The sequence below is a fragment of the Paroedura picta genome, chromosome 5 (assembly GCF_049243985.1).
Source record: "Paroedura picta isolate Pp20150507F chromosome 5, Ppicta_v3.0, whole genome shotgun sequence".
Taxonomy (NCBI): Eukaryota; Metazoa; Chordata; class Lepidosauria; order Squamata; family Gekkonidae; genus Paroedura; species Paroedura picta.
Window position 1 is genome coordinate 29,801,969 of NC_135373.1, and position 13,388 is coordinate 29,815,356.

The 13,388-nt window shown below is 48.3% G+C and overlaps 1 protein-coding gene across 1 annotated transcript in view; it reads left to right on the forward strand.

Moving 5' to 3' along the window:
- LOC143837341 (FXYD domain-containing ion transport regulator 7-like) overlaps positions 1-5,665 on the forward strand; it is a 28,831-nt gene extending 23,166 nt beyond the window's left edge. The window contains exons 2-6 of the mRNA XM_077337035.1: positions 1,685-1,717; positions 1,969-2,043; positions 3,997-4,030; positions 4,142-4,176; positions 4,921-5,665. Coding sequence (XP_077193150.1) covers positions 1,685-1,717; positions 1,969-2,043; positions 3,997-4,030; positions 4,142-4,176; positions 4,921-4,940 — 197 coding nt within the window. The 3' untranslated portion in view covers positions 4,941-5,665. The remainder of the gene's footprint in view (positions 1-1,684; positions 1,718-1,968; positions 2,044-3,996; positions 4,031-4,141; positions 4,177-4,920) is intronic.
- The last annotated feature ends 7,723 nt before the right edge of the window (positions 5,666-13,388 follow it).

Genomic DNA, 13,388 nt, shown 5'->3' on the forward strand with positions numbered 1-13,388 from the left:
GCTGCTCTTCCTTCAATGGAAGAGCCATTTAAATTGGAGGGCGGGTCCCCAGGATGCAGGAAGCTGAACGTGGCTCAGGGTTGCGTCCAGACCACTCAGAAAGAGTTGCCAGGTGTCAACATGGAGACCACATCTGGACCACTGGAAGGTACCAGGTTCTGTCCTACTGTTATCATGAACACATGGAGCTGCCTTATGCACAATCCGACTATGGATCCATCAAGTTTGGCACTGTCTACTCTGACCGGCAGCTGTTCTCCAGGGTCTCACACAGAGGTCTTTCACATTACCTACTTCCTGGTCCTTTTCACTAGAGATGCCAGGGATTGAATGTGGGACCTTCTGCATGCCGAGCAGATTCTCCACCTCCAAGCCACAGCCCCTCCCATCCCTTCCATTCCTCCACCTGCCCTCTTCCCCCATTTCCTGTAGGGAGGAAGACTTTGGCTGTGCCCAGGGCTGGTCCTCCCTTCAAGCCAACCCAGTGCCTGCTTGGGGCAGCACCATCAGGAGAATGCTAAGGGCTGCAAGGGCTCAACTCCCTCCTGGCCATCAGCATCACGGAAGGGGACCGACATTCCCACCACAGCCTGACAGACAGATCCATACCCAGGCCCCGAGACTTTGCCCTGGAGGGAGTGGCTCAAAAGAGCAGGAAGTCTCCAAATGAGCCAATCAGGACACTGGAGGAGATGGTTTGAAAAAAAAAATCTGGCTGTCTAATCTAACTATGCTAAATGCACACTTCATCCAACTCCCCCTGCAGGACACTTCATACTCTGTTCAATCCTGCATACTATATGATTGCATGTTCTGTCACTTACCTTTCGAGATGCCTACCCACTTTTTAGCCCATCCACGTCGAACGATGTCATGGAAGGGATTGTTCCTATCAGTGGCACTAAAGCATGCTTAAATGCATTTGCTTTGCAAACTGAGAATGGTTATGCAACCCCAAATAATCTAAGGGGTGTGCAACATGGATCATTTAAGGTAAAGTTTCACAGTAAACCTTGACGGGCGTGACCTGGAGTTGGCAGAAGGTCCCCAAGGGGGCTGATTCTGCTCTGTTTTTTCCGTTGTGGATCCTGCTGAATTCTGATCGATTTGAACTCAAGTCTTCCTCTATCCCCCTTCCCCAATTGAAACAGAAAGTGTTCTGCACTTGATTGGGGAAGCTTAGAGCGGGGAAAGGAGCCAAGCACAGCAGGAGTCTCTTTTCTTGAACAAGGTGTGTGGGGGAGAGGATTGGAGACAGCAAAGGAGGGGGGAATCAATCCAAGAGGCAAATCTCTGCTGAAAGAAGTTAGGGCTTCTGGAGCGCAGTCACTTTAAGACAAGCCTTGCAACGGGGAACCAGGAAGTCTTTGAACTGATGCTCAGGGAAGACTGCTTTGCTGGAGGTATGGAGAAGGGAGTTTATTCTCAAAGAACAGAAATCTGCACACTTACTGATGGCGATTTTTGAAATATCGAGGGTTATATCGACTTCTGGATATCGCACGGTCACTGCGGATAAATCATGCATGTTGCAGAGGGAAAATTTAAAGCACCCCCAAATCAAAATGCAAATCGAATTCAGTGTAGACGGGAGGCATTTATTTGAGCTGGAAGTTGGTAAAAAGCCCCGTGCAGACTACACCTAGGTTTGCTTGGTCACCCTAACTCTCTGCTTTCTCCCCAGATACCAACAGTGACACGGACCCATTTACCTATGGTGAGTGGTGCTGGAGAAGCCCTAGCAAGAATTACTGAGACTGGAATGGGCCCTCAATGCCCGAGGCAGGGCTGTCTGCACCTTCGACTGGGAAGGACGAAGCCGAAGATGTGGAGACCCTGTGGCTCAAGGGGAAGGAGATCTTTGTAGGGTCATGGGGGAGGGAGGGAGTGTCTCCATGCTGCTTGGATTGGGGTGGTGGGCTGGCTCTGAGCATCTCCCTTTCTGAGCATCTTGTTTCCTCTCTGCAGACTATGACACGGTGCGCACAGTTGGGATGGTCTTAGCTATCTGCATGTTCGTGCTGGGCATCGTGATAGCACTGAGTGAGTCCTCTTTTGCACGTTTCTCCCTCCCCGTGTCCCACTTGACCCATACATCTGCTTCCTCATCTGCCCCCAAGGCTCCAGTTGACAGTGAGAGCCATTTCATCTGGACCTCAGCAGCATAGGACCGAGGTGTATGCTGGACTCATACTGCTTGGATGTGGAAACCTATAATGGCTGAAAGACCTAGGATCCAAAGAATCTTAGCTTCCACTTCTCTCCCAAGTTTCTAGCCCTCAAGGTTTCTCAAGCATATTTATGTTGATATCTATCTTTCATCTCCTGTTGGGACCCAAATAAGCACACTACATTTCTCTCTCCTCCTCCCACATTTAGCCTCAAAGCAACCACTTTGTGAGATGTTAACCTGAGAAAGGGTGACCCAAGTTCTCTCAGTGAGCAGAGGGCAAACCAAATTCTGGGTCTCCCAAGTCTTAGTCCAAAACTCTGTACCCCAACACCATACTCCCAGAATCCTTTGGCAGAGGGCAGATAATATGTCATTCGTGGAACCTTTTCTGCCATTCTTGAGAAAGGAACACCCATGGTTTCCTGGAACACTCTGTCCGAAGAGGTCAAAGGTGCGTTTCAAGAGATCAAGACGGCTAGCTGAGAGAGGCAATATGAAAGTTGAATTATAAAAGAAACTAGCTTCAAAGCCCTTTCCTAAGAACGGGCCCTGAAAGGATCCCCTCCCCTGGCCCCTGGCCAGGCAGCTTAAAGTGGCTTTGGGCGGCAGCTCGCAGTCAAATCAAGTGGGGCGGGCGGGGGCTGGGCAGCTCGTTAGCAGGGCCGAGACAGAGCTCCTTAGCAGGCAGTCAGCAGGTCAGGAGGCCCTCGTGAGCAGGCCCAGCCTAGCAGGCCAGGAGGCCCTTGTTAGCAATGCCTTCACCACGACCCTTTGCCCAGGGCCCTCTCACCTGCTGCTGGCTCCAGGCACTGAGGCGTCTGAGAGCAAAGAGGCTAGAGTCCAGGGGTGGAGAGCAGAAGCCGCAGGGGCAGGGCCAATCAGGACAAAGCTGGCTGCACCCTGATTGGCCCTATTCCAACTTGGGCAGCCGGACACATCCCACCCCCTAGGCTATTTCAGAAATATATAGAGGAACAACAATGGATGAGGATAAAGAAACATAAAAGGGTGTGTGGGAAAGAGGTGGTTTGTGTGTGTGTGTGTGTGAGAGAGAGAGAGATGCTTTTAATGTGGTGGCTTCCCATTTGACCTTACAAGAAGATCCAGCACTACCATAGGCAGCCTGGATATCAGATTCTTTCCCAGCATACACCCAAAGGAAGCATGTTCTTCACTTCAACATAGGGCAGCATTGTGTGAAGGCCAGTATTGTCTGCTCAGGCTGGCAGCAGCTCTCCAAGGTCACAAGCCATATGTCACATCACCTACCGCCTGGTCCTTTTTAAACTGGAGAAGGCTGGGATTGAACCTGGGCCTTCCAGCATGCAAACCATCTGCTCTATCACTGAGCACACCCTCCCCCTGCCTCAGTGCTCCCTCTCTCTTGGATCGTCTCTCAACCCCATTTCCCCATCAGTTTTCACTGATTTCATTTATTCCCCACCTTTCTCTCCAGTGGGAGCTCAAAGCAGCCAATGTCATTCTCCTCCTACTTTATCCTCACAACAACCCTGTGAGGTAGGCTAGACCGAGAGAGTGCAAGCTCCCTCAGCACGCTGCCATGGCCGAGTGGGGGTTTGAGCCAGAGTCCCAGATCCCAGCCCAACACACAAAGCACTATATCACATTGGGAGTGACAGAAAGATGAAGCACAAACACTTTCAAGTACATGGAACTGAAAGAGATCATGCCGAAAGAGGAGTTTCAGATCACAAGGACTGCATCTAGTAACTGCTGCCCGGCCTTAACCTCTCAATTCTAGACCCCTCTCACCACCTCTGTCTGTTCCTCTATTCCATCTTCACTCCTTTCTCTCTTTGCAGGCAAGAAATTCAGGTGCAAAAAATCGGACCCCAGGTAAGCACACACCCCTGTTCCTCACTCCCACCTCCCTCGCCTGGGTGTTGTGGTCCTCTCCCTGCTCTCCTCTGATTCACCCGTGTCCTTTCTGTGTCTCCCCCTCTGCAGCCTTACAGACCCCAGGGCAGCAGGCAAGACCCCCAGTAAGTGACAAGGGCCAGGAGGGAGGGTGATAAAGGGCAGGGGATGCCATGGTCCGTCTGCCCCGAAACGCCGGTCAGGCCGCAGCCAAGACTTCACGCCTGGCCCAGTCTATGTCTGTGGCCCTCGGGTTGCCAACTCCAGGTTGGGAAATGCCTGGAGATATTGGGGGTGGTGTCTGAGGAGCCTGAGGAAAGCAGGGCTTGGGGAGGGGCAGGTCTTCAATGGGGTGCATTGGCGTAGATCTCGCCCTATTAAAAAGCCCTTTCTCTGTCCCCTGGAGATCAGTCGTAATCCCAGGAGACCTCCAGCCACCACCTGGAGGTTGGCAACCCTGCTGGGGTCCACCTATCCACCCATCCCACTTGATCCAAAATAAGTCTCCCCCCTGGCCAACCAACCTCCCCCCTCGTATCCATGTGGGTGGGGTGGGAGCTGTGTGGGACTTTCCAGGCTGCCGACGCTCCATCATTCCCTCCAGGGGAAGCAACAGGCAAGAAGGAGGAGGCTGAAACTCCCCTACCTGGGAGCACCTCCTCCTCCTCCCCTTCTGTTGCCATGGCATTGCTGACGTTGCTGGGTGTTCCATGGTGATGCCATGGCAACCCAGAGCAGTATCTCCCGTGGTACCTGGGAAGCCCCCCCCCCTCTCCGGAGGATGTTGTTTTGCACCTGGATGCTGGGCTATTTCTCTCTCTCTCTCTCTCTCTTCCCCCCCCCCATCCTGTCTCTCTTCTCTTCCCTAGCTCCAGCTGGCAGCGTGTAGATGCCCTCGTCCAGACGTGCTGCCCCCTACTGGCTGGGGGATGAACTGCGCCCGGGATCTTTCTCCTGAGACCTTTGGCACCGGCCGCCCGGGAGGGGAGGGGGCTCTGCGTTTTATCCTCTACAAATTAAAAAAAAAAAAAAAGGAGGGGCAATTTTATAACCGGATAGCTCTTTGCGCGCTTCCATTGCATGATGGGAGCAGGCACCCGGGCAGGGGCGGGCCGCTCCCCAGGCCATTGGGGCGGTTTCTGCTGGCACCTGCCCTGCTAGGGGCTGGTTCCTATATCCCACCTGCCACCAAGAGTCCTTTACACTGCAATAACGCTGCCTGCTGCCACCCTCCGGAAATCCATCCACTAGGATGTGCCCCCAGATGGGCATAGGTAACCTTTCATTGCTGCTGCTACGCTGCTTTCCGCGCCTCCCTCGTGGAGTGCTCAAGCCCCACGGCCCGAACAGCGCCGAGAGGAAACTCTCTCATGAGTCGTCCTGCCCCCCCTTTAGGCAGGGGGGAGGCGTTGGGTCTCCTCTAGAGCAAGGAGGCTAAGCCGGGCTGAGCATCGGAGGAGCGAGGGGAGGGCGTCCTTTTGATGCCGTGCTCTCCACCGGCTCCAGGGGGCGCTGCCCACAGCTCTCTGCTGCTCTTTCCCACCCGTCCGCGTCTTTCATCCGCGCATGGAGCATAATTTGACCGATCAATAAATGTGGGGTTTTCTAACGTAACGTCTTTTGCCTTGCGTCTTCTTTCCCCTGCCCCAAAGGGAGTTATTGGGTCCTGTCCTTCCGTTCCAAGATGCTTTGATTCAAGTGGGTAGCCGTGTTGGTCTGAAGCAGCACAACGAAATCAGAGTCCCGTGGCACCTTTAAGACCAACAAAGATTTATTCAAGGCGTGAGCTTTTGAGTGCAAGCACTTTTTGCCAGACTAGTCTTAAAGGTGCTACTGGACTCTGATTTCAAGATGCTTTGAGTAAAGCAGTGAAATCCTGGCCCAAGGAAACACTATGCCGTGGTTCGCCAATATAACAATTCACAATCGTCTCCACAATTCTTATTTCTAACCGTATTAATTCAGACAAGTGAATTGGATCAGTTCCGCTCTGATTGCAAGAGGTTTGTTCCAAGGTTGGAACCCAAGTTTCTCCAGCCAAGTTTCAGTATTCAAACCATACTATTACACTGGCTGTGAAGTTCTCACATAATTGCCATTTATCCGACTGATATAGAAAAAAGATTAATATTTTTTAGTGAACCAGTTAATCACATACACACACCGCTATGCACAGGAGCCTTAATATTAGAACAACGTGAATAATTTGGAAATCCCCCTTAACAACTAGGGTTGCCGACCTCCAGGTGTACTACTAATAGTATTGACCTCCAGAGTATCTGGCTCCGTTCCTATTGGGGGGGGGGGGTATGTCTGCTTTGGAGGGCGGACCTTATAGCATTATATCTTTTGAGGTTCCTCCCTGCTCCAATCCCTGTGCTTCCTAGGCTCCACCCCCAAAATCTCCAGGTATTTCTCAACCCAGAGGTGGCAACCCCACCAGCAACCCAAATTCCACCATGGAAGCTTGAAGGAGGCGTTTGTGAAGATGCATACTCTTTATTTGTCCTTTATGTTGTGACTATGGTAGACACAGATACACTACCTTTGAATTTGGAGGTTTTATGTTGGCTGTCATGGCTGTTAGCCATCAGGAGATTATTTCCCCATTAATTAACGTATAACTAACTATTTAGAAAATCTAATTGTATATTTTTCTGCATCCCCCATCATTATTTAATTAACGTCCATCTGCCGTTGGTCTTGTTTACTATCAGAAGAAGCTTACCTGGTCCTTTTCAAGGTACTTGGGAGGATTTTTGATTTATGTATTAATATTTTTCTGCAAACCTGGGGCGTTCCCTACAAATACATAAATGCCCACCTTGTCTTAGCTGGTGCCAGTTGGCTATGCTGCTACTCGGAGTTCAAACACCAAATGTTTGCTGCTATAGGAATTACACTGGAAACTTGCAAAGAATCAGTGCAGGAGGTGTCTGTCTGTGAGAAATCAGGAGAAACGTTTTGGAAATTTCCCTGTTCCCCCAAATCCCTCCCCCTTGAGGATTCTCTAAGCCCGGAGTAGATCTGTTTCCTTCTCTCCCTTTCAAGTAACTGAGCCTCCCGCCCCCAAATCCCATTGGCCCTAAGGTTGCCAACCTCAAGGCAGGATAAGAACATAAGAAGAGGCCTGCTGGATCAGACCAATGATCCTTCTAGCCCAGCGTTCTGTCTCACACTGTGGCCAGCCACAGGGCGTAGAACCCCTAGTGGTGCCTCCTGGCTCTGGAAACGAGAGAATTAGTGCCTCTGAAAGTGGAGGTTTCCCTGCGTCACCAAGGCTAGTAGCCGCTGGCAGATTCATGGAGGACAAATTTATCTAATCCCTTTTTCAAGCTGTTTCTGCCCGTGGCCATCCCAACATCTTCTGGCAGTGAGGTCCTCTACAGAGGTCAGTTCCCCTGGAGAAACTGGCAAGCTTAGAGGGTGGGCTCTGTAGGGAATGACATCCCACCTAAGCTCCTTATCCCCCCCCCCACCCCTGCTCCATGCCACTGTCCTCAGGCATTGCCTCCACTCTCCAGGGATTCCCCATGCTGGAATGATGGCACAGCCAGGGTGGGAGACAACGCAGCAAGGCCTTGCCTCTGGGTCTGGGGGGAAAGCACAACACTCCTTAACAAGCAGGGCATTGTAGTGCAAGAAGATCCTTGGCAGCGTATCTTCTGGGGTTGCCTTAGAGCCGGATACTGGGGGTGGGGGGGAGGGCGGGGATGAGATCATGCGCCCGCCAAGAGCAATGCCCTGCAGCAGCAGCAGCATCTCCACCCATGTAGTTCTGAACAATGCCATATGTCCCCCTCCCCTCCCCTTTAGAGAGCAGAATCAGTTTCTTGCTTAGAAGGTGAGTCGGGTGCTGAAACGCAGCAAAGAGGTTTCATGAAAAGGCCCTCTGTAAGAGGTCAGGGGGAATCCGAGAACTGAGTCCAGGCTCTTCCTGTGTGTTTTGACAAAATATTCCATTGCCAAAGAATTGCTGCATATGTGGCTGAGAGGGGGAAAATGGGGTAAGGGGCTTTGCTGGAAAAACTCCAGTGCAACTTGGGGGTCGGGACCCCCTTGGGGGTCGAACGACCCTTTCACAAGAGTCGCAGCAGGGCAAGCAGCTTGGCCGGGGGAGTGTGCCATCTACACAACAGCCTTGCGGGGTAGATCAAGATAGAGCATGCGTCTGTCTGGAGCAGCGGAAAAGAGTAAGATCGGCATGGTGGGACAAGAGGCAGAACTGAACTGAGAAACCCCAGAAAAGAACCCAATTTATATACAATCATGAACAACGGCTCTTCATGCCATTGGTCAGTTTCAGTTTAATTTCTGCGTAAGGACCCTTACATAATTTTATGATTGGGGTCACCACAACATGAGGAACTGTATTAAAGGGTTGCGGCATTAGGAAGGTTGAGAACCACTGATATATGCTAATATATTTTTTAATGGAGTTGCCAACCTCCATTTGGTTGCTAGAGATCTCCTGGGATCTTCAGGGGACGGAGATCAACTCAGCTGGAGGAAATGACCGCTTGCTTTGTAGCCTGGGCTCTGTGGCAGTATATCCCTAAGGTCTTTCCCCACACCCCATGCTACTCTGGCTCCACCCCAAAAATTTCCAGGTAGTTCCCAACCTGGAGCTGGCAACCTGGCTGGTGAGTGAGCTCTGTCATTCCCAGATGTGTCTTTGGAGTTGCTTTTCTTCTCCCAGGGGAGGACAGCTGTTCCGCCGAGAGTTCCGCTTCCAGGTTCCTGTGCCTTTCCAAGATGTTCCATTTTCAAATCAGATAACCTCACATGAGCAATATCCACACACACACACATACACACACACACACACAAACACACACAGAGGTGGAAAAGGAGGTCCTGCAACATTTCACTCTGTAGATGCTCAGGGTGAGTCATGTCTTCCCATTCTTTCCCACAACTCCTGCCTGAGCATCACTCTGTGCCACGTGCAACATAAAACAGCTTCAAGGGCTGCCGTTACAAAAAGGTGCATTGATTTTTCTTCAAAGAGGAATCAAAGGGTGATGGAAGAGGACTCCTTCTTTTAAAAAGGGTGGCGGGGGAGGGAGAATAAGAGGAATCTGGCTGGAACAAAAAAGAAGTGAATTTAGGAAAAAGAAATTCCTCCCCGCATCATAACACTAGGTGGAGCTATTTCACATCACCAACTACCTGAGTCTTTTCACAAAAGATGCCCTGTCCTGGCTGGACCTTGGACCTTCTGCAATGGCTATTATGGAGAGATGGGGGCACCCTCTTGGGAGCCTCTAGATGTGGGTCCCTTGGACCAATCATTTTGAAATTTGGAGGGGAGACAGGGAAGAGCTATCCTGGAGCTATCCTGAAAGTTTCGAGGCTCTATAATCCATATAAAGGTGCCATATTGGACTGAATCCTGGTAATTATGTACATGTAGGAGAGGAATGAATGAATGAATGACCTTTCTGAAAGGCCTTCCAGGCACAAAAGACCATGCTTAGCACCCTAGATTAGTCCACAGGTTACCAGGAGGAGGAGGAGGAGGAGGAGGAGGAGAAGAGTTGGTATTGGTTCTTATATGCCACTTTTCTCTACCAAAAGGAATCTCAAAGCTGCTTACAATCGCCTTCCCTTTTCTCTGCCCACAACAGGCACCCTGTGAGGGAGGTGAGGCTGAGAGAGCCCTGATATTACTGAAGAAGAAGAGTTGGTTCTTATTATGCCGCTTTTCTCAACCCAAAGGAGTTTCAAAGCTGCTTACATTCGCCTTCCCTTTCCTCTCCTCACAAGAGACACCCTGTGAGGGAGGTGAGGCTGGGAAAGCCTATTATGGTCAGAACCTCTTTATCAGTGCTGTGGCGAGCCCAAGGTTACCCAGCTGGTTGCATGTGGGGGAGCGGGGAATCAAAACCGGCACCCCTAAAGTCCGCACTCCTAACTGCTACGCCAAGCTGGCTCTCACCCCAAGCTGGCTCTCATATACAGTCCAAAAAATCGATGGTTTCTTTTCAGCTCATTTCCCCCCCTGTTCAATATAATCTAATATTAGACTGCATTAGTAGCAGCAGGGATATGCTGTTAATTTCAAGGCTCATTTTGACAGGTGCTGCTCCCCTTAAGGGCACTGCCTTCAAGCTCCTGGAAAACTTCTGGCCAAGGAAGTTGCAGAGGAGGAGGGTGTAAGGGCCCATGTCATGTGTGTGGGTTTCCCCCATAGTGCTGAGAGAGATGGCTGAGATGCTGAGCAGCCGTGGGAGAAAGCTTCTCCCCCCCTTTCCTCCCTCCCAACCCCCTCTGCTGTGTTACAAAGTGCCCCCTCCCCTAGAATCCAGTCTCTGTACTGTTGGTTGAAGGTGGAGCACAATTGGAATTTAATTGGGTTTTACTGTGCAACTACAATGTTTTGTTGTGTTTTGATATTATGATGCTTTGGCTACTGTTGTGAACTGCCCTGAGCCAGCCTTGCCAGAATGGGTGGCATATAAAATTATACTTAAAAAAATAAATTCATAAATCAAGTGTGAAAAAAGAGAGAAAAGAAACCAACTTTGTAAGAGAGGAGAGAGATAGTCTTAATTGTCTAACTGACTAATGTTCTGGAGGGAAACAGGCAGGAAGTGTGCTCAAAGGAGCAGGAAGTCTCTAACTGATCCAATCAGGACACAGGACAATCAGGACATTTGAAAATACCAGGAAGTTCCTAATCAGAACATGCTAACTATACATCTCCTCCGATGCCCTCTGTAGGATATTGTTCTGATCCTGTTAAATCATGCACACTAGATCTTGCATATTCCAACAGTCAAGAGCACCGGTCAGTCCAAGTCAACGATATTGGCTTGTCTGGTCTCTTTTGAACACAATTTTCTTGCTCTGTCCTGTCCCAGCCTGCAATTGCTCAATTATAGTGGGAGCTTGTCCCACCTCTGCCTTCTTGTGATTCAGCTGCCTCTCCACCATGGGGAGAAAGAATGGGACAGTGATTTCCAAGTCTGACATCATCAGCCATCAGCAGTTCTTGTTACCATCAATAGTTCCATCTCTGATTAATGTCTGAGTGATTCCAGGGCCAAACAATTGCACATCTATGAAACATTAGGCTCCAGTCCAATTGGTGTCAGCTTATTCATCACACGTGCCTTTATGGTGAATGAAAAAGTGGCCATCTCTTTTACTACCTGAGCCAGTGAAAGACAGGATGGTTGAGAATCAGTCGAGTAGCAGAAGCAAATCAAATTAAAATATAAGACCACAACAAGAGTCCATCTAGTCCAGCATCCTCTTTCACACAGGGGCTATTGAGAATTTGGAATTGTCTAATCCAGGGGTAGTCAAACTGCAGCCCTCCAGATGTCCATGGACTACAATTCCCAGGAGCCCCTGCCAGCAAATGCTGGCAGGGACTCCTGGGAATTGTAGTCCATGGACATCTGGAGGGCCGCAGTTTGACTACCCCCGGTCTAATCAGATGAAATCTATTATTTTAAAAATAATTTATGTGAAAGAAAATCTCTTATTGCCTGGAGACGGGGACACGCCATCCGGGAATTAATCACTCCCCATAGATCAGATCCGTAAGCTGGTTCTAGAAATTTACCTAAGGGTAACAATAAATGTGGAAACAGCATTGTTTGCAAATTAATGGTGGAAATTGATGGATATAGACATACTAATAATTGCAGTGTACTTATTGAGGATTTTATTAATTGGATGTCAAAAATGTAGTGTACACAATTAAATGCCCATGTGAACCTGTGTACGTGGGCATTTCTACGAGACCAATAAAGACATGTGTGATGGAGCATCTTTTCAGCATTCACAATGAAATTAAAGAAGCTCCATTGGTTAAGCCCTGGACGGCTCATAAACACACAGTGGATGAACTAGTCTTCTTCGGCTTAGAGTGAATCAAACCATGCCACTTGAAAGGAATGGAATTACAGCAACAATTGTTACAAAGAGAATGTTTTCCCTTTTTTTCTTTGAATACCATCACTCCCAGGGATTTATCCTTTTATTATTAATTTAGAGTTTATACATTTGGAGAAGTAGGCACCCTATAATTAGTAACACCTGGGGTGCACCTGCGTGGAGTGTTAGATGACAGGGGTTTTCAGAATGTTCTTGAAGAGATCACTTTAGCGAGAGATGTGGAACTCTCGAATACTTGGAGATCTTAAACCCATGTGATACTTTAAGGCAGGGGTAGTCAACCTGTGGTCATCCAGATGTTCATGGACTACTGCTGGTAGGGGCTCATGGGAATTGTAGTCCATGAACATCTGGAGGACCACAGGCTGACTACCCATACTTTAAGGTATGTTATTCAAATATTATAGGTGCATTATTATATTTTTATATATAAATTACTGATAATACGAAATAGTTATATATTTGTTTGGTTACAGAAAAAGATGTGTTTTTGCAGACAAGCTTTAAACTACTCATTATATATATTGAAAGGTAAAGTGACATCCCTTTTGTAAAAAATGTTTGTCGGTTAAAAATATAATATTGTAACTATACTTTATTATTATTAAATAGGGAATAGCCATTGAGAAAGGGTTTCTTTCCAAAATACGGTACCCATTTTGGCGATTTTTCTTTATCATTTGGTAAGTGTGTGGCACGCTATATAAGAAACTTCGAGAACATTCAACTTGGTTTGAGTAAATATTTTTATTGGACTGCTTTTGTTGATTCTGCTCTCATTTTGCATCTTTGGATTGATGGCCTTTCTCCAGTTTTATTTATGTGACCACTATGGTGTCTTGGCAGAGCAGATTCAGCTTTAATTTTGAAGACAAAGAAATGATTCTTCAGGAATTTCTACCCTTCGATCTGGGTAATGGAACTAAACCGGGTGATTAGGCCTAATACAAATATTGCCAAAAAACAAACTAACTAAGAAATCATCTCCATGCAGCTTATTTGAATGAATGAATGAATGAATGAATGAATGAATGAATGAATGAAAGGATTCCTAGAGGGTTATGGTTGCAAAAATATCCAACGTTATTCACTGACAATGATAGTTTTAAAGTACGTTGGACTGCCCTACCATCCAAATGTTCTACAGACTTGATGTTACTTATAATTGAACAGTCATCTGTTGAAATTAAGAAAATTGAGGAGGAAATTGTTGGAATACGAGCTGCATTGAACAGACTGTTTCTAGTGAGGGGTTTGAGAAAAAGGTCAATGACATTGGTGCTGATTTTTAAAAATTCACTGAAATGCTTAAAGAATACAAAACCAAGAAATTTAACCGTGATTTAAGGGACTATCAATAGATCAAGCTGGAGAGCCATCTCGGTGTAGTGGTTAGGAGCGCCAACTTCTAATCTGGCGGGCCGGC